General features: G+C 38.7%; 1 protein-coding gene across 1 annotated transcript in view; it reads left to right on the top strand.

Annotated features, from left to right (window-relative positions):
• The window catches only part of PCCA (propionyl-CoA carboxylase subunit alpha), a 260,731-nt gene that overhangs the window by 122,020 nt on the left and 111,077 nt on the right, over window positions 1–27,634 (top strand). The window contains exons 16-18 of the mRNA XM_072347043.1: window positions 745–820; window positions 10,111–10,221; window positions 20,151–20,253. Of these exons, the coding sequence (XP_072203144.1) occupies window positions 745–820; window positions 10,111–10,221; window positions 20,151–20,253 (290 nt within the window). The remainder of the gene's footprint in view (window positions 1–744; window positions 821–10,110; window positions 10,222–20,150; window positions 20,254–27,634) is intronic.

Genomic DNA, 27,634 nt, shown 5'->3' with positions numbered 1-27,634 from the left:
TTTTAATATCCTTAAGGTATGAAACACTGATTTTACACACAGATCAATGATGAAGAATATCCTAAAGGACTGGTATATCAGTGTTTTAAAGATGCTGGGTGTGACGTACTGTGAGGAAATATGAAAGGAATGAAGGAAAATGTGTAATAGAGGAAGATTCACGTTACTTGTAAACAAAATTCTGTTTATATATTGATGTACTAATTGTTTGCCTTGCAATTTCTGGTCATTAAAAGGATTTCAAGCATAAATCAGTGTATTCTTTCAATGTATCCCAACTAGAACTGTTATTTCAATAATTCTGGCTTCTGAAAAGAAGCAGTGTAATAAATGGTTGGAAGTGTCTCTTGGTATTAGTTCATATGCATCAGTAATTGTTGGTAAAGTTAAACTATAAACTATCTAGTCAGAGTTTAGTTGTAGAATAAATCTTAAAAGTTGGTTGGGTTGTTCACTCATCTCAGTCTCTGCTCTAATTTTCAATGCATCTGAAAAACAGAGAATTCATTCACACACTCAGATTTGTTTGAACTGAAAGCGATTGGCCTTCTTTCATCAAATGGATTGAGATCTTAGTTTTCTCTTGATGTTTTACAGAGCCTCTGAAACACAGATCCAGTAACATGCTAGAAATGTTTTTGAGATTGCAGCGGTTTTACAGACTGTGTTCATTTTAGATGCTTTGTAGATCCTGGAGGCAGACGTGCTATTTTTAGTTAACATAAATGCCTTTTGTTTTTTTAGCTGATTACGTATGGCTCTAATAGAGCTGAGGCATTGAGAAGAATGGAGGAGGCTTTGGACAATTACGTTATTCGAGGTAACTACAGAAATTTGGGTTCCTAGTGTGATCTATTTCAATAAAACAGCTTGAAAATGTAGTAATTAGCAAATTGAGTAAAATTCCCACTTCGTAAGTGCAAATGAAAACGGGAAAAGCTTGTGTTAATTAAGCTGAGAAGATAGATCAGCGCTCAAAAGGTTTCATTTTTTTTCTCCATTGTTTTTGCTTTATGAGATAAATGTTTAGAGGTAAATATTTGAATTATTTCCTCCAAGAGATATCACAAGATGGTGGCACGTAATTTATGTATTACATGGTGCGGGGAAAAAAATGGCCACTGTGCTGCAGGAAATTAAAAGTAATTGCTGCTTTACAGCAGTTTAATACAGAGACTACAGTAAAAAGACTGTTCAGTATTTGACTGGATATATGTATATATATATATATATATATTTCTTATTTTCAATGTAGTTGTTTATGTTTGGGTAAATAGAGATGTAGACTGATAAGTAAAATGTGTTTCAGCTCTTGCTCACTGACTGCCTAGAAGCAGTAGATGCTCTTTTAGCTTTCCCAAACAGCAGGAGTGAATCAACCATGACCACTTTAGCTCGTTTGAAGTTTTAAAAAGGGAAGTTGGGGTTTGTGTGGGAGGAATCGTCACATCTTCCTCTCTGTCTTATGGAAAAAAAAAAAGTGAAGCAGGAAAACTATCTCAAGATAGAGAGAAAAATTAGTATTTTTATTCTTTCCTATCGTGGGGATAAGTAGAGAAGGGAACTGTAACGTGATAAAAATCTTCACTTTTCCTCTCAGCTGTCATGTCTGAAGGAGGGTTTTTTTTCATTATGAGTCAGTATACTTAGAAGAACCAGGATAGAAGGGGAGATGACTGCTAGGGTTTGCTGGTTTTGTTGCTTTTCTTTTTTGATTGCTGTACGTCTTGTTCCATGATAGGTGAATGAATTGTAATACCCTTAAATCTATCCCTAAACAGCTGAAGGAAGAGCCTAGCTGGTGTAGTAGACCAGCATGTTAGTGTTTCTTTAAAACTTGGTATGGCTTTGATGCTTTCTGACGAATACTACAGATGCCGTGTCAGACTCAAGACTTGATTTATCTGTCCAGGGGAAAATGAGCATCTCTATACCACAGTGTAGCTAGATAGGTGGTAGGATTAGACTCTAAAATAGATTGATGCTGGTGGAACTTGAGCCTTTATACTACTGCAGTACAATCTGCTGATGTAAACCCCTGCTGTATATCAGCATAGTATATTTATATGAGAGAATGCAGCTAGAATAGTGTTTTTTGTTGTTGATGATGTTTTTTGTTTTGTTTGTTTTTGTTTTTAATTGAAACAGATTTCTGACTCAAGCTCTGTTGTATCAGTAGCAAATGACCCTAGATGAATTATATTTAATGACAATGGAATTGCATGTGGAGTGTGGTCTTTTATTGTGTGTTATAATATGAAATGGGACCTAATAGTTTGTTCTTGGTTATTGTACACAGATGTGTTTGGTTAGTTCTACAGATACATAAATATCTAGAAAGGGTATGTTGCCTTGCATCTGAAAACTATTAATTTGCAGTCTTGATTCTTTTCAGTACCTTATTAATATGCATGTATGTACTTACATGCTCATAACTGATCTCTCACTTGTATGGTGACTTTATACCACTGGTGGCACAGTGGTATAAAGTGCTGCTTGCGGCACCGAAGGGCCCGGGTTCGAATCCCCCCTGTGGCGCAGGGGGTAGAAGTGCCGCTTCGCTACACAGAGGGCTCGAAACCTGGGAGTTGGACTCGATGATCTCTAAGGTCCCTTCCAAATCGCACGATACTATGATACTATGAAATACCAGTTAAAAATTTCCTCGTGTATTAAAAAACACTGGAAGAGGTAATAAATTAATTACTGGCACGAATGCATTTTTATTGTGTTACAGAGGATAAATTTTAATTTGCCATAGGTTTCAAAAGTTCGTGAACTTTCAGAACACATTTATAAGTATGATGAGCAATGATTTCCCTTTGAAAACCAACAAGTTTTTCATGTAGTTTTACACAGCAGGCAATTTCTTGTCAGGGTTTGTTTATTAGCAGCACGCATAGTTATTACAGTACCTCGTCTCTAGTGTGATTAATAATTCTGTACTTGTCAGTGTAGTTCACAACATTGCAGAATACAGAATTTCAGTTGTTCGGAGTTGTCTCTATTAAGTTCAAGTAGGCTTAACAAGTGATGAAGAAGAAACAATGCTCTCTATTTACATTGACAAAGAAACCCTGTATAAATAATTTAAACCATTTTTTAGTGACCTTATTTTTTGCTTTAAATTGTTATGTAACATAATATTACACTGTGTTGCTCTTTTGGGAACATGTCTCTCATGAAGGCTGTATGAGTAGTTGCTATTAGTAATTAAATATCCAGATATTTTTAATGTGGTTTTTAGTTGGTTTTATATTTGAATATTGAGCCCATATACAACTATTCAAAGATCTACGTAGTTTTTCTGAATAGCGTGCTTCATATTTGGACTCCTAAGAATTGTCACATCTCTGTAAACAAAAATGTTTGCTTGCTCACCAATGGTGGCAATGGGATGGGGTGACTGGGTAGCAGGTCGAGGACCATCTAATGGATAGCTTAGGGATCGCTAATGGAAGATGGAGTCTTTCCCATCACTTCTGTGTCACTGGTTCAAGGCAGGCAAAAGTTAGTAAGGATTTTTAGTCACTAATATTTTGATGGTTGCTTGCTGACCCATGTGAAATCAGTGGTCTTTACTGAGTTCTTAGAAGACAAATGTCCTCTTGGAACAAATGCCAACATATAATGTCATTCGTGGTGGTCTCAGTAGAGAATCTAGGGACTGAAGCGGCACAGTGACTCTCCTATAGGTGACTCATCCAGGGTACCTGGAGGCATGCTCGTAGCAAAGTCCTTGCACTTCACAGTACTCCTTGTGTACTGTCTGTATGAACACAAATTCAGCTTCCACTGCTGTGACTTTAGGATATCCAAGAATTATCCCATTGCTTTTAGCTTCATTCTGCTTGCAAGGAACAAATCTGTTCATTAGCAGATGCTACCAATATACCTAACTTGAGGTACATTCAATGTCGTCTTAGGGAAGCGATCAACATGTTCCTTTGTAATATCTATATTGTTATTTATGGGATCATATGAAAGTAAAGTAACATTTGAGGAGTGCATTGGATTAAATGATCTCCTGAGGTCCATTAACATCTAAATTATTCTGATATGAGCTTAGTCTTCCACTGAGATCTGATTTAAATTGGAAATCGCAACAAAGATGTGTGAAAGTAGAACTTACTGGCTCGCTAGAGGTCTGACTGGGCACATGGCTTAAATCATTGTGTGCAACCTGTATTTATTTTTTTAAATATATTCCCTGATGATCCAAGTATGAAACAGTAAAGGGGAGAGAGGAATGTAGTCGACTACTTGAGAAAAAGAAGAGGAAAAAGAATAAGAGGCAAATGCAATATGGAGGAGTAGAAATAAGGAAGGCACAAACCACGGGTTTCTCCCAGCATAGACTAAAAGAGCAGGTACTTAAAACTGGAAAGTGATAAATAACTGTGGTGAGTGTTTGAGGGAAATGGGAATATGGAATTGAAGTCTGTGATATGAACTGAGACCTGAGAGGACAGTGACAGCAGAAACAGTGTGATTTTTTCCAGCTGTAAACATACTAATTGGGAGGAAAAAACAAACAAAGTCTGCTGGTGTTACTTAGTGAAGACCTTCTGGAGAAAACAAATTGAGACACTTGAGTATTCTATCATGTAATTCAAAGAAAATAATTTTCAGGTACAGAGGTTTTTCACAATAAAACTTTAATTAAATCCAAACAACTATTTATCAAGAATTACTGAATAGCTTTTATATATTAAGGTGTTTCTTGATGGCAGCGATGTAAATTAAATAGTATTTTGTATTCTAATTTCACTCAGGCGTGCTGGAGAGCTCACTGGTATTGTGAAATAACTTTTTGTATGTAAAGCAGTTTTCCTGCAGAGTGCTTATTCTTAAAAAAGAAGAGGTCTCATTCTGCTGTCTGTACTCTACAAAAGTGCTGCAAGAGATTCTGCAACGGAACTGTGTATTTTCCCCTTTGGGTAGCAGTGGTAATGAGGTTTGGGAGCTCCGCAAGTCTTGCTGGGTTCCCTGACCCTTTGCAGCAGAGATCATCTGGCTACCAAGTGGGTCGCTGTGGAAACTGAAACTGGGGAAGGGAAAGCAACTAGCAGATGGCAGTTCCAAAGTGCTGGAAGTGACCATTAGTCACGTCATTTTAGAATACAGATTCTGGTGCAAAGGAAGATTTTTCTCCTAGTTCTTCTGTCCTATTTCTCTTAAACCAGTTACAGAGCTTCATGGCTTGTAGTTTAGTAAAGTTCATTGACTACTGAGCTTTACTCCTTTTTTCTATTATGAGATTCTCTGTGGAAGTGAAAAGTTACTGAAAAACAGTGTGCCTAATTGAGGAGACATCAAAAGACAAGTATTGCTACTTCTAGTTAGTACTGTTACTTCTAATTAATCCCTTTAAAGATAATATTGTCCTGGTGACCTATTCCTTTTCTTCAGAGTGAAAGAGTGGCTGGTGAGAGGGTGATGACAAGCTGGCCTTCCTCTTCCTTTCACTTATTCACAAAGTCTTCCAGTTTTTCTACTGATTGAAACATTCATACATTCTTACCAACACCGTAAATTGTGGGCTGCTTAATCTTATTCAGGTTCTCAGAAGTCCATGCAATACAGAATTTATCTTCCATTTGGACTAATGATTTTTACAGTAGGATATTACCATATATACGACCTGCTTTTTTCTTCTTTTCCCACCTTCATTCTGATCTATGCACTTTGTAACCTCAAGGTCTTCAATACTAGGAAGAATTAATATTTTACTTGAAATACATTAATATTTTACTTGAAATACATGTTTGGTTCCAAGGGTCAGCTGTGTAATGATCCTATAAAAGAATTTGATGTGGATGTTCGTATTTCAAAACTTAAGGTTAAAAAAAATCAAATAGAATGGAAGAAACTATAGAAGCCTTTGTATTTGTTTTTGGGCTTTGTGTGCCTGTAGCCTGTTCTGAAATGAATCAAACACAGTTACACAGTTGAATGCTGAGGGGTAAAAGGAATATTATGGCAACTTTTGGAATTGCCATGATCATGAACCTTGAAAAGTTCTCAATGTTTGCACAGTCTGTGCATCTTACTGATAATGCTCTTGTTTTAAAGAGATAAGTAACTTAAGTTTACTAGAACACAGCACAGAGCTTGGTTAATACCTTGTTATTTTTGATTAAAGAAATGCACAGGGATGCCATCTAAATTTCATACCGTTTATTCTCATGCAGCATTTAAAATGATTGACGACAATTTGGCTTTGCTGTTTTTTTAAGGTAAACATCCAGTGCAGCGCTCTATACGTTGTTTTTGCAGTCCATAGGTATGCAGATAAGGCTCTTATTTTCTCAGCACAATTTGAAACTATCAGCAAGTTAAGTATATTCAGCTGTTTGTCTGCAGAGAGGCATGTAGGACTCCAATTAAGTTTACACAGATAAACGCAGACTTGTGTTTGCAGATGTCAAGAAGACAGAAGCTTAGTACTGTAAAAAGGCTAATCAACACTGAATATGTTTAGTGTCAGTAAATATTTACAGTGAAAACATGGCTTCTGGTTTTGTGACTTGAGTGTTCCAGGTTTGCTCAGATGTTATCCTGTTCATAAACCTGCTAAGAAACTTCTGCTTTCTGTAAAATTAATTTCTTAGTCTCTTTATTTAGAACTTGGGTAGGAGCTAAGCAGCCGTTTGTAAGTTAATAAAAAAGAGGTTTGTTTACCAAGAGTTTGAGGTAGATGTGGTCCAGAGAATGTACAAAGAGAGGCAAGATAAAAGAGACAGTACGTAGAGCAATTTCTTCCAAATATTATTATTATTATTTTTAATGAGAATTTCTTCAAAGCAGTGTTTGCTAATCAGCCCTCTTGAAAAGATGTGGTTGTTTAGTATGCACATGTGTTCATTGGGACTTGAACTACAGAAGTGTGTGAGCCTCAGGATTACATATATGTTCTATACAGGAGTTAAAAATATTTACATTTCTTATTGCATGGCGTCTCCAGAAGTTAAATATTAATCCTCTCTCTTCTACAAAAGCATTCTGGAAAATGGTGTGTCAAAGTAGAAATCCATGAAGTACATCTTAAATTGTGCTTCTGCTGATGTAATGTGGTATGAAGAACACAAATGGGTGAAAGAAAAAGAAGATATGAGAAACAGTGGTTATTATTTTTTATAATATTTTGACTTGGAGAAGAGAAGAACGCAGCTACAACTGCAGTTCTGCATCAGTCTTAACGGTGTAAAAAATGATGCTGAAGTGAAATTTTGTTTTCTGGAGGGGGAAATAAATTGATACAGTTTAGGGTTTTGTTTGTTTGTTGGAAATGTCATGCCTTGTCAAGTTAACAAATGTGATTTTGTTCTTGGCAGACAGCAGACTTGGTCGAGAAAAAAAACAAATCCCCCCGAAAGCCACTGCAACATAAATATAATATACTTGAGTTTAGTGTGTAGCTTTGCATGAAATAAGCACTGCCTGTTAGCCTCTGTTTGATCCTGTGAGAGTGTGGGGCTAATGTCTGGCCCGTGTTTTGGAAGCAGCAGGTAGTCAGGAGCGAGCTGCTGTGGGGGTCCATATTTCTGTAGCCTGGCAGTTACTCACACACAGATGGAGACCTTATGAACTTTGACAGAGGTCGTGCTAAATTGTAAATCTAAAACTTCTAGACTTCTGAAGGGTTACATTTAAGGGTGCATTATTATTGTTGTTATTTTTTGAACGTGCAATTAGGGACATTGCTAAAGATAGCAACTTGGGTTTGTGAAGCAGATCAACCATTCAGTCATGCTCATGTAATGATCACAGGGATCAATAAAGGTAGCATTTTGTGATACTCTAAAGGGAAACCGATGCATATTAAAATTCTTATTTACATATGTAGAACACATGGTATTGTTTCCCAGATATCAAGACTTGCCTGCTTGTGAACTCATTAAGATGATTTTAGAGTGTAAAACATTTCAGAAGCTGCTGTTTTTTCTGGTGCACACAATTTGAAAATAATTAAGATATAGGTTTTGTCTTTTTGAGGTCTTTTAGGACAGTCAGTTGAGACATTAAGCTCTTTGTCATCAGCCATCATCTCACCAGGAATCTTACAGTGGTTTAGGAAAGAAAAACATGAGATGATCTGGTTACATGTTGTGTATTTAAATCCTGCTTTCAAAGTCTGAGATCTACTCTTTTCTCTTCTTCTTGTAGTCCCATAGCTGTACTTAATAGATGAAAATCTCTGTGATATTTCAATTTACTATGCAGATGGAAAAACTTAGAGGGAGAGATCAATACTTTCACTCATTGTAGAATCCGAGAATGGCTTAAATTAGAGGGGACCGTAAATATAATCTAGTTCCAGCTCCCCTGTCATAGGCGGGGCTTGCCACCCAGTAGATCAGGCTGTCCAGGATCCCATCCAACCTGGCCTTGAAAACCTCCAGAGATAGGGCATCCGCAACCTCTCTGAGCAAACTGTTCCAGTGCCTTACCACTCTCTGAATGAAAAGTTTGTTCCTGACATCTAATGTAAATCTCTCCACTTCGAGTTTAAAGCTGTCACTATCAGATGGTGTAAAAAGTCAGTCTCCTTCCTGCTTGTAAGCTCCCTTCAAGTACTGGAAGGTCACAGTGGGGTCTTTCAGAGCCTTCTCCTAGCTAAACAAGCCCAGTTCCCTCAAACTTTCTTCGTAGGAGAGGTGCTCCAGCCCTCGGATCATCTTCATGGCCAGTTTTATGACCTTCCTCTGGAGCTTCTTCCCAGCAGCTCCACATCCTTCCTCTACTGGGGGCCTCAGGCCTGGATGCAGTACTCCAGATGGGGTTTCACAAGAATGAAGTAGAGGGGGACAGTCATCTCCCTTTCCCTGCTGGCCACCCCTCTTTTGATACAGCCCAGGATATTGCTGCTGTTGCAGATTCACATTGCTGGCTCATGTCATGCTTTTCGTTCACCTGGACTCCCTGGTCCTTCTCTTCGGGGCTGCTGTCAACGAATTCTTCTCGCAGTCCGTACTCAGATCTGAGACTGCCTTGACCCAAGTGCAACACCTTCTGTTTTGTGTCAGCCAAGGAAAAACTGTATTTGCTTCCAAGTTGTAGTCATTTTGCCTGAGTTATTTCTTTTAGTGGAGACACGAAGTGTGTTTATGAAGTCAGGATCCATAAATGACTATCTAGGTCACAAGCAACAAGGAGACTGATCCTCTTTTAATCAGAAGGTCAAATTTTCGTCTTGTCATCATTGAACTGGGATCATGTGCTTCTTAATGGCTCATGAACTGGTCTTTAAAGCTACGACTTCATGACTCAGTGAAGCTAATTCCATGTGTTGAACATGATTTCAGTAATGGCCACACAGAGAGCTTGAAAATTCACACCAGCAGCAGACTATTGGGGGGAAAAAGGCTTTACAACTGTTTGAACTGGTCTGCTCATAAAATAACAGAACTGTTACTCATACTTCTAAACTGAAAAAACACAAAGGGAAAAGAAGTGTAAAAATCTCCCTCTGTTGCCCCAGCAATTAAGTCAGTGCACTGCTATTATCTCTGCTAATAATATCTGTTTAAATAGGAAAAAAATATCCAAATAGCTTAAGCTGAAGCTGAGAGTAACCAATAGATTTCTTTGTTTTGTGAATTTCCACTGGTGACTCTTATGAAAAGTTATGAAAGTGCTATAAACCATGTAGATATTTGCTATAAAACTTTTTACCATCTTTCATTACTGTGATTGGGGTACTACATGCATGTGTCTTCCACAGCGGTGTGTTTATATAAGTGTGCAGGTTCACAAGATTCACTGGAACAGGGCTGAAATGTGTGGTCGTGACACATCTGTCACTTCAGTGAGATGGCCAGGTCTCTTGGTTATGCATGCTGTCATTGACTTAACTAAGTGTTTCAGTCAGGTCTAGCATAGTGAAAGTTTTGAGGGTTTACTTGTTAATTATACTGAGAGTTCAAGGAGGATATCTTGCAGTAGGATTGGAGAAAACTGGTAAATTTGCTTTGATTACAGCAGTAGCGTGGTCTCTAAGTTGTAAATAAGTTTTCCTTGAAGATAAGAGCACATTTTTAAGATTTTTTTCCAGCTGTAATTCAGTTAATATTTTTACCTGATTTTGTGTTTGTGTTTTATTTGCAGGTGTGACTCACAATATCTCTTTATTGAGAGAAGTCATCATCCATCCACGCTTTGTTCAAGGAGACATCAGCACTAAATTTCTTCCTGAAGTTTATCCCGATGGATTTAAAGGTTTGTTCCTCATGGGATTTTTTTTTTTTCCCTTTTTTCCCTTGAGAGTTGTTATTTCTGGTTATTTTTCCTTTTATATTTACAAGCTGTTATGTTCTCCAATCAGTCCTTACACCTTTTCATGCATCTGTCCATGCAGACAGGTTTTTCTAATAACATATGATTGAAACAGTTACCTTCTTTACTTTCAGAAAGGCAAAATATGTATCTGTGGTGACAAAGTAGTAAATTAAATACAACCATAGTTGTGCAAAACAATTTGTAGGCAATATGAAATATGTAAAATAAATATCAGTTCAGCTCTGCCATGCTGTTGCGCTTCATTACAGACAGCGCTCCTACTGTTACCTGGAGATGAGATTTCTCTTTACCCATTGCTATTCCTTCTCCTGTGGGTTTGTGCAGCATCTTTAGGAGCACCTGTTGGTGCTATTTATGTTCACTGCAACTTTGTTTTGGAGGATATGGACGTTTTGTCGGAGTATTCCATTAAGCTAGTCTTGATACTCTAAATTACACATAATGATGGGAAATAAACACACATGCAGATGTTTCTTTGCAACAACCTGTCACGGTTTGGATATTATCACAACCTTCTTGGACTCTTTGCTTCCCTCTATCCCATTTCGAGGAGAAAAAAATGGAGACAGTTAAGATAAGGAGGCCTCACACTTCAGCTGACATTCATGAGGAAGAAGCTCTTCCTTACTTAACACATACATGTTTGTGCTTCATCTTTCCTGGGTCTTTGGGTCTGCTGTGAATCATGTGGAGATTCTTTTCTCCCCGGTTAATCATTAACGAAAAGTGGCAAAGCTCTCATCCCACTTTGGAGACAACACTGCTGGTTTGGCATTCACCAGAAATGACTAGCATCTTGCAAGGCTGCAGTCTCACTAAGGAGCAGAACAGATTTTACTTACCCCAGGACTCAGTGTGTGAGTTTGATTCAAGGAGTATTCAACCACAGAAATACTTTATATCGTCATGTAATTGGCAGTCTATTTGATGCAGTCCTACACAGGAGATGAATGCATGCAGCTTGGTCTTGGCTCCTGACTGAGCCAAAGGAGTAAGAGTTAGTCGCCTTGGATGGCAATAAGCTTGGGACTGTTGAAGCTCAATTGTTCTTTTCTTCTTTACTAAGGTAGGTGGCTAATCCTCAGCTAACTGAGCTGACTTTTATCCATCACAGACTTGAGGGTACCCTGATCTTCTGTGCAGGCTCTCTGCTGCTGATAAGCAGGTCTGACTCCCTTCCCTTCCCTGACACTTTCATATGGAATTCCATGTCCAATCTCTTTGATGATTCTGGGACTTTTCAGTCCTTTTTCTTGGTGAATTCAGTTTCCTAAACCACCAGAACACTGCATTTTTATTGTTGCTGCCTTTGTGGTAGTCTTTAAGAGATACCAGGTTGACTTAGCTCATAGAGGAGTCTGGTGAACTTTAGCAGATGTGCAAAGTGAGTGACAGGCTAGAACTGGGGAGGGGGGAACAGTTAAGTAGTTTTATACTATGCCATGAAAAATCAGCTGCACCTGACACATAACTGAGAACAATGAAAATAAAAACCATTCTATCCTTATTTGGGTTCACTTGTAAGAAGACAGGACAGGTTTTACTGATGCAGGAGAGAGACACTGTGCTCTGTATTTTTGACACATCTCTTATTTGTCTTTTTAATATTTTATTTTGCATTGTTAACCAGTATATGTGATCAGTCAGTTGCAGACTTGTCCACAAATTTCAAGATGCCAATAAATTTGTTTGGGGTCATAGGACTTGAGCAGTATATGTACATATTCATGTACATATGTTCACTGATACAAGTAAATGATTAGCGTTGCAGACTTGAAGTAATATTTTATTAACATTACGAATAAACTTTTGCTGTAGACACTAGAAAGCATGGAAAGAGATATTAGTTCGCAATAGTAACTAATGAACGACATGTAATGATTCATTCATGCAGTACAAAATGTCTCAATCCTCCCCTTCCATACACCAAATACAGACATACATTAGCCTTCTTAAGCTCAAGGAGGGAAGGTTTAGATTGGATGTCAGTGGGAAATTCTTTACAGAGAGAGTGTACACAGTTTTAACAGAGGTGCTGGAACAGGCTGCCCAGAGAGGCTGTAGATGCCCCATCACTGGAGGTGTACAGGGCCAGGTTGGATGGGGCCCTGGGCAGCCTGGTCTAGTACCAGATCTGGAGATTGGTGGCCCTGCATGTGGCAGGAGGATTGGGACTTGATGATCCTTGGGGTCCCTTCCAACCTAAGCCATTCTATGATTCTTAATGGTAAATTAAATGGAGAAATAATTATTTATGGTTTATGGGCTGGTTTGGCCCAGTTCTGTGACTAGCGGGGCAGAGGGATTCGTGAGTCCGCACCACCAGAAAAGGGGAATGGGAGACCCCGAATAATTAAAAACAGCAGCAACAATCTGAGGAGAAATGAACTAATTTGCTAAATATGGAGTTGGAATGCAAGATAACACACTATATTACAGTATTATGCAATATAATTAGAATTGGAGCTAATAAATATAATGAGAGAGTGTCAGAAAGTTTAAGGCCTTACAGTAGTGCTGAGGCAATGCTTGCGGCTGGGACAAGCAGCAGTGAGGAGAGCCTGATGATAGAAAAGAGGGACATGAGGTGACCTTCCACGGCCTTATATCTGTTCCCCCTGAGCAGGAATGATAGCAACACAGCAAACAGTCTTGGGAATGTAGGAGTTCTTTTTCTCCCGGATGGGTACCCAGACCAGGAGCATTAACTCTTTAACTCCCAGTGCACTACACAATGTTATAATGTGGAATACCAGTAACCAAAAAATCATAAAACCGTGACAATTACAGAACACTTATATTTCAAGTCAAGAATACTGATGCAAACCTCTCTCAGGTAAATGAGAGCCCTTTTGATGATGTGATTCCCTTTGGCTTGAAAAACTACCAAGCAGTTGAATTAGATGATAGTTTATTAAATACCTATTGAAAAATTTCTGCAAATGCAAGGATTCTCGTGGAAACTGTTGAAGACATTCAAGAGTCTTCTGCAGATGATGTGCTGAAACTCAGCAAGAGAAGCAAAGGAAAATTAGCCGATACACTGCAAGTTCTCTACGCATTACACAAACCTTATTACAAAAACACATTATAAATTTTGCTTTGAAAATTAAGTAGCTTTTTCTACCCTAGTGTTGCTCATTTAAAAAAAAAAAAAAAGAAAAAGGAAGCAAATGTAGAATTAAGAAAATATTTTGGATGATCTGAAAAATGAGAATAAAGTGTAGTAAGAGTGGATTTGGAAGCACCAAAATGTTTGCGTTGCTGTTCAAAGTAGAGATCCAGTGTTTTAAATTTAGAAAACTTAAAAAATACAAATAAAAGGAATTGAAGATGCATGCCATATTAAAGCTTATGTGAAATTTAGAGTGTTTTACTTTTAAACTAGAAAATTGCCACTGTTCATCTACACTGATGTAAAGAACATCTGTTGTTTTCTTTCTGTTGACTGCATGAGGACTTGCCCATTCCTTAAGTGCATTTTTCCTCAACTATAACAAACAAGTTTTGTGTTATTGAAAATAAGTCGAAAGAGATTATTTATTTTCCAGTGTTGTTTTGAAGACTTTTATAGTAAAACTCTTATTAAAAATCTTTTACTGTGAGCTAAGGAAAAAAAAAAATCAAAACCAACCTATTAGAAGCACTTTGGCAGCTTTTGCATTAACCTGTGATGTCTACTTCAGATTACATCTGGAGCTATATATCTAGTTATTTTCATGATTAAAGCCTAACTATTTTTCTTCCCTTCTTTAAGTAAACAGTCATTAACAAAAACATTTTGTCTTTTTCAAGTCACTTTAAAATATTGCTGTGCTGAAACTAGAGTGGCTTGGTGTATGATTAGTGTGGGAAGACAGCTGCTGTCTAGAATGCTGCTGGCTAGTAGGTCAGCTGGCGTGGGTTACTGCTCTGTGTACACATGTATGTATTGGAAAGAGCAGATCTGAAGTTGGGTGTGGGGTGCGGCATCACTGATTAGGTTAACTGTGATACAGATATGCCTGTCTTATTGTGACATCCAAGCTCTTTGCTCAGAGAATGAAAATATTTATGAAGCATGAAGGAGTAGGCTGTACTACTAGAGTGCTGTCAGACAAGCTGTCCTTTTACAGCTTCCAAGCAGCCTGGAATGCTTTTTTACTTCCTAACCTTTCTATTGGAAAAGGAATATATTATCTATTATCCCTGTTTTATAGGTGCAGAAAGTGCCTCTATGTTCACAAAGATCCAAGGGGAGTCTTTAACAAAGGATAAATTAAACCCGTGAGTCCTTGGTTACTATATTATACATGGCATCGTTATTTGTCATACATTTGATTCACCGTGAATCTTGTCCTGGCTAACTTTGAATATTGAGATATTTTTAAATGAACCACTATTCCTGGTTATTCAGTGACGTCTCAAATGCTTGGTCAGTCTCTTTGGAAGACAGATCCTGTGCAAATGGAAAGTGGGGTGATTTCCAAGAGGTTATAGCAAAACCCGTACAAGAAAACAGAACAAAGGAAAGAGTTCTTTATTTTCCCATTTTCTTACAAGTTGATCTCATTTGTTGGAAAGGAAGAGGAGAATTTCTGATAAACTCAGATAGGCCTCTTTCAACCCAAGTGTTTCTATGAAAAATGTGGAAGGTTCTTTCTCCAGAGTATGAGAGGCTCCAGAGTATCTATGAGGTACAGGCCTTAAAATAAATTGCGTTTGTCATAATTATATGAAGTAGAGAAATAATTGCTCCTCTTTACTCAGCACTCGTGAAACCACTTCTGGAATCCCATGTGTACTTTTACCCCTCTCATATGTGTAAGAAAGATGTCAATAATCTTGAGCTTAGTAGAGAGACTTGGCTGTTGGAGTAGATGATCTATGAGGAGAGACTGGGAGAACCAGGCTGGATTATCTTGGAAATGAGGAAGCTTAAGGAGAACCTAATGGTGGCCTTCTAGCATCTCTAAGGGTATTCCTGAGACAATGGAGCCAGGCTCTTCAGTGAGGTGTATAGCAGGAGTGAGATACGAGTGGTCATAAGCCAAAATATGGGGGGGTCCTCTTGGATATAAGGCAACAAAAATTTGTTCTAATTAAGGTTGATTAAGCATTGAGATGACTTGCCCAGAGAATGTGTGGAATTTCCAACCTTGGAGAGTTTTTCAAGACTTGCCTTCACAAAACTGGACAACCCGGTCTAGCACTGATTGTCTGATGGGGTGACAAGTGGATTCTGCATTGACTGGAGACCTTCCAAGATTCCTTCCAGCCTTGGTGATTCTAGGATTCTGTTTTATTCATAAAAGCACTTGTTAGGTGAATTGAAACTTCAGATATTATTTAAATTGTTTTCAGTTGGATGCAGGAATGCTGCTTTTCTGAATGTGTTAGTTAGAAGGGAGAGAATTGTTGCTTTTATTTCTATTCACATTCTCCATATTAAAACCAAGTCCTTGTTTCCATGTTATTATACTATTGGTTCATAAAATTTATTTTAACAGATAGCTTAGTTGACTTTCTTATCTGTGCCAGATGTAGTCAAGAACTTGTCTTAATTTGTCAGTAGTACCTTTGTACTTCAAAATAACAGAGATTGCCTTTCTGTGTGTATGCTGTAGTGCCCATGCAAAAAACTGTCACTGGCTCTGAGAGACATGCTTCTTTCTGTGTTCTCAATAGTTTGGGATTGCACATGCAAATTATATTGTCCGTATTTCTCTGTGACCATTTTTGGGTGGAACAAAGCTCACCTGGACTTCAGAACAAATGAAAACCCCTAGCAACATCCAGCTGTGTTTTCTGTTTCAGCTTACTTGGTATACATGTCATCTGTAACTTCAGAATCCATTGGGAAAACCTCAAGCCACAACAGAACCTAAACATTATGTATGCATTGCCTGCATTGCCATGGATATGAATTATGCATTGTACTTTTTGATTTAACCATTTTATTCTAATTTTTTATTATTTCCAATCAGAAGACAGTCACTTTTCCACTATTAAGTAACAGACCTGGGCACATAACCAGAGCTTGTTTGTGCTTCTTCATTTTTTCTGTTACTGATGGCAGGAAACACATTTCTAGGACAAAATGCAAATGAGACTGCTATGGGAAAAATGACCTTTCATGTAATTTAATTTGATGTTGGTTATGTAAAGTAATTTCATGAACCTTTTTGACTCAGCTTGGGGGATACTGGGATAATATTGATTTAAGCAATCATAACATCAGGGAAATGAGAGAGAAATACTTCTTCCACATCTTCATCCAGGATACTGCTATTAGGTAGTAATAGATGTGGATTGTCTGCTTTCAAGTAATATGGGTAACAGTGCTTCCACTCCTTTAATTGTGACTTAGTTTTACTGACATTAATCTTGTGTTATGTTCACATTATGTAATTCAGTGATACTGAGAATGCAGGAGTATATCCTAGGTTGAGTGGAGAGACTTGGGAGATGCTGTATGCTTTATGGTATAGACAAAATCTCTGTGTAGCTCAGGGATCTGCAGTATTCAGTGAGGAGGATAGAAAAGGGTAGTGATAGAACTTCCATCTTGGAAGCTGGGGAGCCTTTACTTCTTACTCATTTCACTTTCTGTCAAGGCAGCACATAGAAAAATGCCTCAGAAGGAGCTCTGTTACTTTTCAGATCAATCTTCTGCATAGTGAACGTGGAAGTCTTTACTTTTATTTTAAAGGCTATAGAGAATAGCCACTTATGTGGAGAATAGCCACTTATACTTTGAGATATTCTGTTGAAGTCCTGGAGGGCGGCTTTAAGACAGAATAATACTTGAAGAGAAACAAAGGAATATTTAATGTGTTTCCAAATGTAGTGATGTAATAGGAAGTTTAACTTCAAAACTGTTTAAAATCCTTCTAAGCATAGCAATGGAGCAAGAGACAAAGAGAAGGAAAAAGGGGCCGGTGTTTAGCAAACTGGGATAGTATTAACACCAGATTTGTATTATAATAGTGAATCACCGTCCTTAGGAAACAGCTTTTAATGAAGTGTCTGAGGTATGCAACCAAAGTTATGCTAAGGACATTCCGTGGTAAGAGTATATCTTTAATGCCAAAGACCCAAACCTAATTTTGGTATGTTCTTGCTGTATGTATCATCTCCCAGACTCAGGAAAATAAATGCAGCTTGCCCACATAGGACACCACAGTAATGATTGGCTTTCTATGTGCCAGATGTGTGCAGCAACTAATGCAGATGGTTATGAATAGAGAAAATGTATCAACTTTTTAAAAACATCAGTGATAATGAGGAGGTGAATGTAATTCTTGATTGGTTGTCACCATGTTTCAAATGATCAACTTTTAATGTTTGAAGTTTGATTTTTATCGAAGATGTGGGGAGAAAATAGTTTCTGCAGCACAACAAATGCAAAAGCGGTTATTGATTTCAGAATGAAGATAAAGGTCAGCGATAGAGGTCATAAGATAAAATGTTTGCATTGGGATTTTTCTAGTTTTACCTTATTCTTGTGCAGGAGTTGATAGTGATACTAGCAGCGTTGGTTGGGACAGGTGGGATCATGCAGCGTTCGGCAGGATAACTAAAAAGCAAAGGTGTTTTTTGTCTTTCTCTCTGCGATTAATTCTTTTAGTAACTGTTAAAAGAAAGATCAGGTTTGTTTCTCAAGTCAGTTCCTCAGACTTTGATAATTCTTATTTCGGCATGTTTGTGTTAGTGAAGGCAGTTTCAATTTCAAGGCAGATAGAAAATAATAAACACTGAGCAAAGGAAGTTGCATTAATCTTTAGCCAGAATATGCTAATATGGGCTAAATTTAAAAATAAATAGATTTGCTGACTTTTCTATTTCTAAACTTACAATTTTTGGCCAGTGACAGCTCCTTTGTACTCTCAGCTGGAACAGTAATGAGGGTGCTTCCATCATTCTAGCTTGATTGCATTGATGAAATTAACTCCAATTATGGATATGTGAAGATGCTGTTTAACATGTCTAGTCAAATGATGGGTCCTCTACGGAAGATGCCCTGTTTTGAAACTGCGTTCTTACACTTGTTACTGTAAAGCCTGTTCTGATTGTTGTTGTAGGTCTCTGTGTTTTCCAGAGGATTGTGTTGGTCTTATGCTACTGATCAAAACTGTCATTCACTAATAAGAAGGACCGGGGTGTGTGATGCAACATTATATACAGTAGTGCTGAGGCGATGAGAGCATGCAGGTGGAGACGAGAACTGTGTGCTGAATGACTCGAAGCAAATGTGCCTCATTAGGCAGAGCTGCTTAGAGAGATGGAGCCTTCTGAACCCGTTTCACCACCACAGAATTGTTTTAGTTGGAAGGGACCCTTAAAGATCATCTAGTCCAACTTCTCTGCAATGAACAGGAACATCTACAGCTTTATCTGGGTGGTGCTGTTCTTTTATACTAAGTCTATAATTGCCTGCATATGGAAGCATTTGCTGTGATATCTACACATGAAGGTCTACTGAGGCAGATAGCAGCTGCATAAAGCACTCTGAGCTCTGCTGTAATCGAGTTTAGCTAAATGATGTTGAGGTCCTTCCAGTTCCTGAACAGGGCCTACAGGAAAGCTGGGAAGGGCCTTTTTATAAAGGCATGCAGTGACAAAGGGAAATGGTTTTATACTGAAAGAAGAACTGTGAGGACGGTGAGACACTGGAACAGGCTGCAGAAGGAGGCTGTGAATGCCCCCACCCTGGAGGCGTTCAAGGCCAGGCTGGGTGGGACTGTGAGCAGCCTGATGATCTTAAAGATCCTTTCCAACCCAAACCATTCTATGCTTCTATGAAATCTTCCAGCCTTACCTTCATATTATTTTTTTTAACTTATTGCATTATCTTCTCTTGCTTTTGAAACACCCATTCTTTCATCTGTGCAAAATCTTTCTCCTAAGAGTACTTTGAGTTTATTCTCCATAACAATTCATCTTTGCACTTCTTGTTCCCTTTTACACCAGCTTTATCTTCGTTTCACCGCCTTATGGACTGGCTACTTCACTTGCTCTTTTACTTCCTCTCACATCACTTTGGATTGCTTTACTTACTCGGTGACACCAGTCTTGTCCACCAATGTGCCAGCTTCTCATACCAAGTCTGTATCTGTATTGCACAAGAGAGGGCAGAATTCTAGCACCATGCTCTTTCTTTTAATCTGCTGAATGGACTACTGAATTTCTGCACAACTTTCACAGTCTGTAACATAGATCTGGACAGGAGTTAACCTGATTTTTGTCCAAGACTTTATTAGCTTCCCTACCTTTAAATTACAAGCTACTTCAAGCTTTTTATTTGCTTGTGAAGAGTGAGGTATGACTTTGAGTTCATTAGTCGTAAACTAATAATGACACAATTGGCACTAAAGGATGCAGGACTGACAAGTAGTTTCATCCACATTTATTTCTGGAGTTATTATCCCTTTTGCTTGGAAGCTGTGTAGCCTTGGTAAGGTAAGGTACTGAGAAAGAATGCAGTATATTTTGAATAAGTTCTAATGTACAAATGGATTCCTTACCAGCGTGAGGCACAATATGTCACCCAGTGACATTTAGTAACAAAAACAAGATGCTGCAGCATCGTTCCATTTCTTTTTTTCCCCTTTCAGTTGTCAAATTGTTTTCAGCAGAGTTACTGGTGTTAGCAGTAGGGCTGATCTGTATGAAAACATGCAGTTTAAACTCTGAATCTCAGAGCATCTGCTATGCTGAGCCTCAACTTAGGGGGAAAAATGCAGATTGAATCTGTAAGGGCTGAGCAGCATTTTCTGTAGTAGTTACTTTTTGTTTTTATATTTGTGCTGGTCTGTGATTTCCAATAACTTTTAACTGATTTTATTTTATTTTTTTTTGAAAACTAGGGCACCAGTTGACAGATCGGGAAAGAAGAGAACTACTGGCAACAGCAGCTTCTTTGTATGTGGCTGAACAACTGAGATCGCAGCGATTTCTGGGGACTCCAAGGTAAGGTTGTTTCCAGGAACTCAGGTGTGCCGATGCGTTTTGTTAATGGCGTCTTCTCATGCATGAGAGAAATGCTGGTGAGAAACTGCATGGTTTCTTAACGTTGTCTGTTTTTTTCTAAATTCAAATGAGCTGTGGCTTACATTTCCCTGCTCACACAAGTCATACATGATTATTTTTAGTCTACGTATTAGCATGCTAATAGGCACAAAAATGTGTTACAAGCCAGTGCAGTAATTAATGCACATCAGGAGTTTCATTAATGCAAAATGTTGCTACATTAGTAACTAACCACAAATTGAGCATCACAAATTTCCCATGTGTCCATTTGAAGTGATCTAAGCATTTTGGGATAATGTGAGTGTTCAGCTACAGAGCTTTAAAATATTGTGGATTCATGAGTAATTTGCTACCTCGATGAAGAACAGTGATAGTTTTGGGTCTAATTCTGAAGACGTGTTCTGACTTACCAATTCTGGAATACTCAGCACCTTTGCTTTAAGTATGGATTTTGGTGCTGTTGTTGCCTCGCTTCCTCGTTCTTTTGGATAACAGCTGCTGGTAACATACATGGTACTGTTAATTGGTGAGACATTGCAGTAGTGTCTGTCAAAATAGTAATCACTACTTTGTTTCTTTGGAACAGTGTGCTTTTTTTTCCTCTGTGATGCTTTTGGCTTTTGTTGTCCTTCGTCTGGCGTGTCGTTGTAAGCCGAAGCCTTTATCAGTGCCTTGAGATGTAATTTGTGGATCTGGGTAGTCGGTGTTTCCAACTGCTGGATACAGAAAAGCTAAATTTCATCATGAGTCCGTTTCAAAAGTTAAACGCTTTAATGTGTCTGCATGCGTATATATGTCTGTGTGAGAGAGACAGAAGTCAGAATGCGGCATAGACATTATTCACATTCCATGCCAGTGGTTTGACAGTGTATTCTATTACTGATTTTACAGTGGTCAGGAATAAATCAGACGTGGTTTCAAGAAGTCTTTATTTTTATTTGTACCCACATAGATAAATAGTACCATATGTGTTTAAAAAAAAAAGAAAGAAAGAAAAAAAAGAGGCACTTAGAGCAAGCATAACAGCTTTGTAATACGTAGCATATGTAGGGCTAGGTGGTTGTTTGCCTTTCTCACCTATAGGGGAAAGTTAAGTGGTTTTATTTTTTTTTTCATTATTTCACTCCACAAGTTACACTGTCCGTAGCAGATGGTATAAGGAGAAGAACAGGCGCTCTGAGGACACTGTTCCCAGCTAAAAGATGAATGAGGGAAAACGAGGAGGAGTTTAACTGTAGTTTTTACTGGCTAGCACAGGAAGATAAGTAGTCTGGTACTGCTGTTGAGAAGTAGCGGATTCCTTCCTACTTTGAAGAAGGATGGGAATGTTTGACTTAAACAGTGATTCTCAAACTGCTGTTGCATTCCCTGATCTGATTTTTTTTTCTCTCTTAGTGTAAAATGTTCTAATTGCTAACAGGGGAACAGCAGTCCCGTTTGGAAGAATCTTTTAATGCTTGATTTCTAATGCAGAACTGGGTGTTTGTGTATCTTAATAGAAAAGACATATACAACTTCTTAAGCCAAAATATCAACTGCGCAAACAAAATATGGCATTGAGCAACCGGGCACAGCCATGTCAGGAAAACAAATACTTTCCTGCTTTGAGGAAAAAGTAGCTTGTTTTTTGTGTCCATCTACCATAACTCCCTCATATATTTTCCTTCAACATGGGCAGGGTAGAGTCTGATCGCATGACATTTTTGCTTGGTAAGACTGGATTCAGATTTGTTTCTTTTTTCAAGTCCTCTATGGTGAATCTAAGAAATCTTGTTGGTACATGGAGTGTTACTTTCTCTTGCCATGACAGGTACTTAGCTCATTTTTCTCAGCATGATCTATTCTGTCTGTTGAGGCATATGCAGATCTGGAATGAGTCCTTCAGAAGCTGAGCCTTAGAATTTTCTTGGAGTGGTGGCTGACTGTGTGCCTTAGTGAATAGGTCATTATTTCAATCCACATATGTTTTGAGGTCTGCTTACTGCAATGTCAGTGAAGCTGCCTATCTGAGGTCAAATAAGGACAAGGTAATGTGAAAAGACTTACTTGTGAGTAACTTCTGAAGAAAAACAAACATGGTAACAACCCCCTTTCCCCACAAATCCTGCAGCTCCATCGAAGAAGAAAAAGCAGTGTGAGATCAAAGGACTGTGCAGGGGCTTGGTCAGTACTCTTCACTCCTCAGAGCAGCTGCTGGACTCCCTCTAGAGGGGACTGAGGACTGTGGAGCATTCAGGGTACTGGAGCCCAGTCAAGGATCAGTCCCTTGTGGCGTGTCCTCAACTTACCCAAGCTGCATTTGACTTGTGTCTGGAGGTGTGCCGTATCATGGGTATGATTTAGGACTGTGGCCACAGAAAGCACATCTTTATTGGTGTGTCTGCAATTGGAAAAATGTAGAGTAGGAACCTGTCTTCATGGTGATGAATCAAAAAGGTCAGCTGTAATCTTGGATGCAGTTCACTGTGGCAGAATTTGATGTTTGGAATATGTGTGAGTTTTAAATCCCCATTGGAGGATATAAATGCATTAGACAGACTATGCATCCCCAGGCAGATCTGTAATGTTCTCCTAACAGTCTGGAATATCATGACAACACACTGATGATCATCTTCAGAGTTTCACCACTCTGGAAGTACTTATGCTGACATTTTCTTTCACATGCACTGAAAACAATCACAAGGAATTTTTGTGTGAAGAATTAATCTGAAAAGTACTATTTTGAAGGCATGTATTATTTCTTCTAAGCTTGTCGTGGCTGTCAGATGGACAGTTTAGTGCTGAACCTGAGCTATGTGATTGACTTTCAGCTTTGTGTGGGCTTTTTTTCCTTCCATTTTTTTCTTTCCTTTTTTGGGAGCCACATGTATGGCATGCATTCTTCTCACTCCTGTGAGGGTATTTTTGAGTACCGTTCCCCATCTTGACTTAGTCAGCCCAAGCTTGGGATTGTTATTCTAGTCAGATAGATAGGAAAAACAGCTCTTAGGAGTCTTCACAGAAGTTCCAACTTACACTAGCAGGGCCACTGAGGCTGTGGTCAGATGAAATGGAGCTGAGCCAGCTTAAGGAATCATTGTCCCAGCCTATTCCTTTACTTGGTCTCTGCCTCTTCCCTCCTCCTACTGCAGGTATGTGATGATTTTCTGTGTAGTTGCTTTCTCTTCTGATTCTGCCAAATCATAGAATCATAGCATCATAGAATCACCAAGGTTGGACAAAGATCTTCCAGTTCAACCATCCACCCATCACCAATAGTTCTCACTAAACCATGTCCCTCAACACAATGTCCAAACGATCCTTGAACACCTCCAGGGATGGTGACTCCACCACCCCTCTGGAAGAGCTGAAAGAGTGAGATTGTATAGCAAGGGAGGAGCTGCATGGTTCTTGCTAGCGTGCACTCTTAGGATTGGTGAGCTTTTACCTCATTAAGATCCAAGGCCCATCGTTCTGCTGGTTTCAATTAGATGTGACCTCTGTAATAGGATTCTTTGTAGGAGTACATTGTGTGGCTTTGAGGTTAATGCAGGCCTCAGGGCAAACAGCAGCTCACTGTTCCTCTATCGGAGATAACAGCATGACAATTTGGGTGGAGCACCCACAGGTGGGTTTCCACTGTCTCTAGTACATTGTGCCCTTGGCCTCACCAGTGGTCCTGTAGGATTTATTTGCCAACCACTATCTTAGAACAAATGCTGGAGACCCATGTGTACTCATAGTGACAGAAATATCAGACATTTGCTTTTGTTATCCAATATGAGCATTTTCTTTGTCTTTTTATGAAACTGGTTGCTATTTAGCCAGTTTTCTTGGGAAGTGGGTTGTTGGGCATTTGGTTTTGTTTTGCTTTTGGAAGATAATGAGCTAATAAAAGTACTTGATATTTTATGAGCCAGGTACTACTAATGTGAATATTTCACTGTGGTATCTAGATAATAGGGCACAAGTTTCCTACAGGAAACAGCTATGAATGATTAATGAGCATTTCATTGTTCCGCTTTCAGTTATTTTACCTAGAACTTTCCCTACTTGTTCCGTAGTCCAGTTTATTGTGAAGCTGGTGCCACCCGCAGCTGCTGAACAGATTTACAGTATCTAGTAAAATCTTGAGGTCTTCTAGATCTTATTTCAAGTGGAAACATATTTTGGCTGAAGTGAATCCAGCTTATTTTACGTCTGTTTGATGTAGTTAGCCTTTGAGACAAAAAATGATGTCGTACAGTTGAATCTTCACATTTTGGCTTCAGGCTTGTTTTCGTTAGTGGGTTGGGAGAGGAATAGGAGAGTGACTCTCCAGGTGTGGCTACATCATGCTATCTCATGGGTCTACTAATGTGGTGTTTATACTTCTAAACCCAATTGCCTACAGCACTTCCTATGTGTTGCTTGTGTTGGCAGCCAAGTGTATTTTCCTAATTTTTCTATGGGTTTTACTCTTTCATCATTTATGACTTGGAAAAAAACAGTGAGTCTGCATGCCCATATTACCTGATACTACATGCAAAAAGATGGTAACACACTGAAAAATGTTTTATATTGCTAGAAAAAAAAAACTAAAGCTTTTTCTTGGTCTACTGAGTACTATAGGAAACTGGGACTGGAAAAGCTTGAGTTAAGCTACTAACTGTTCCCGTGGGACAGTTGGAATGGGCCTTGGTTTACCAAGACAGAATGGCCCTACTGCTTTACCACATTATTGAGGTCATATAAATGTTTATTTATGAACATTTATAAAGTATTCTGAGACTTAAAATGGATGATATTTTCCAAGCATAGAATAATACTTTGGCGAGAAATAAATTTGTGAGTGAGGAATTGCAGCAAAATGCAGTCACAGTTTTGTTTTAATCTGGAAACGATGGTTTGTCATTTTGTTGAAAGGCATCAACTGGTTAGCTACTGTGAGGTTCTTGAAATAGCTGAGTTGAATTTTTATGTTCCAAGATCCTGAAAATTTGGTGCGCTGGACGTAACGTGATTGGTGACCTGCAAGAACAGACTGCTGGAGGTTTGTATCTGGGTTGATTTGGTACAGGCATATTGTTGTTAATTCTCAGCTGCACATAGTAATGACGGCTCAGATACCTACTTTGCTTTTGCCATTGTATGACCAGGGTAGCTAGTGAGCGTTAACAGAGCAGTGGTCTGGTACCTCATATGCTTGCTTTCACATAGACTACACCTATTATCCTGCTGGTACCTGGGATGGAGCCAGCTCTTTGCCTTCCTGGGGTTCCCCCATATGGAAGAATGGTCAGCTGCCCAATAGGAGAGCTATCTGGCTCTCTTGCACTGCTGGAGCAGCACAAAATAAGGTTGTATTACATTAATTTTAAAAAGAAGGAAGATGATGTCAGGAAAATTTACTGGAGTCATCCAAACTGGCCATTTGGAAAGAAAGACTTTTGACTTGCAGTACAGTCACAGGCATTCTTGAATTGTGATCCCTCCCCTCCCCCCTCAAACCACAGTAATAACACGAACAGTTATTGCAAGTACAGCTAAATATTTATACTATGCATTACCCTACAAATACCCTCCGGTGTGATATAAAGCTAAAATGCTTTGTTTTCATTTAGTAAGGATGACTAAGCCCAGCCCACTTGTGGCTTTCCTTTATTCCCTCACTTTGGAGTTATGCAGTCATCCTTAGCTCATAAAAATAGCACTATTTTATCCTCATTTTTCTGGTCCCCTGGTCAAGAAGTCAAGCATTCTTTTCATGATTTTCTACTGTGTCTTTGAAAGCTCTCAGTATACTTATGTAACTACTACAGCTTCAGACCATGATTTCACCATTATATTTTCATTCTTTGCAGACTAGCAAGGTACTAAGAATCTGTTCTGTGTGTGTAATCGTTGTTTATAAGGGGATCTTCAGGTTGTGGCATCCTTCTTGTCTCTTGAGTGTTACTAAATGTTGTTCTTTTGACCTCTTGATAATAATGTAATATATATATTATGTTTGTAATCTTGCTTAATCACTGCTAAACCAGCTGCCCTATATAGAATTCTGTCTGTCTTTAAAATCTGGTATTATTTGCCCTTCTACACTGTTCATTTGAATATTACAGAAAGAGGATTACATGTGTTATAGACAAACAAGTAGATGGAAATACGTGGAACAGGTGTTTTTAGCCAGTGGAAACGAACTTTTGTGTAAAATATAGAAGTTGGAATGGAATTCAGCATAAGTGGGGCATTTATGACCATTTCTGCAGAAAGTAGGTATCATCTTTTCTTTGCATTCTATTAACGGTATCAGAGTCGACAGTGTAAGTAACATAAGGTATTTATATACTAGTTTGAAAGCAGAGCCATCGTCCTGTGTGATTCATGACCACATATATTCCAGAAACAGAACAGCCTGTTATGGGAGCTTTTCATAGCATATTATCCCTATTGCAGCTGTAGGGAAAACGGTGTTCTGGTCACTCAGGAATTCACGCTTTTTCGATTTTAAGATTGGATAATCATTATGAAATCATTATGAAGGTAATCGCTGCGAAGCTTGGACCTCTCTGAACATCTTTTGGGAAGACCCCAGAGCAGCAGGTGCGTGGCTTGCTGAGGTGGCTGCTGGTGGGAAGGCTGCTCACCAAAATAAATGGACTTGGCTAAGTCCCCGTGTTTATTGTCTTTTATTTTCATCATGTCTGTTGGGAAAGCAGCAGCTGTTGGAGGAGTGTCATGGCTTCTATGGCTACCATTCATGTAACGTTGAAACCTGAATGTACATGGCCTATGCATGCGAATGTTTTCAGTTGCACTGCTGTATTCCTAGTCCTTTTAATTGTGAATCAGGCCCTTTTCTCACCCATGCTTTGCTGATGACTTCTTTCCAAGATCCCCTCTTTGCCATAAGACCTCTCTCTCTTTCCTTTACTTTGATCCCTTTTATAAGCACAACAATCCTTTCATGCAGGCTTACACCTCCTAAACTCGTTCCTCAATATTTGTCTGTGTGTAAAAAGCGTACACATGAAGCTGTAGAACTAAGTTGCATGCTAATCACCCCATGTTCCCTGGTCATTTTACATCTACTTTCAGCGTTGTTTTGTTTTGGTTTTTTTTTCTCTCCATCTTTGTGTTTTATTTGGAATTTCCAAGGGTAGAAGTAAAATCATGTTGGATGCTTTTATCTAAGGGCTGTGGTTTTCTTCACTTTGGTGGATTCTAAGCCTAGGAAATGCATGTTAAGCTCAGTAAATGCATGTGTAGCTACATTCATATTGGAAGCTCTATTTATGTTTCTTTCCTAGGACTATTAACATAAGAAGGATAAGCCCAAATATCAGGACCTTACTTTGTTAAGTTC

Source organism: Excalfactoria chinensis, chromosome 1, assembly GCF_039878825.1.
Source record: "Excalfactoria chinensis isolate bCotChi1 chromosome 1, bCotChi1.hap2, whole genome shotgun sequence".
Classification (NCBI taxonomy): domain Eukaryota; kingdom Metazoa; phylum Chordata; class Aves; order Galliformes; family Phasianidae; genus Excalfactoria; species Excalfactoria chinensis.
Note: the sequence above shows the minus strand (reverse complement) of the source record. Positions and strands in the feature narration are given on the sequence as shown.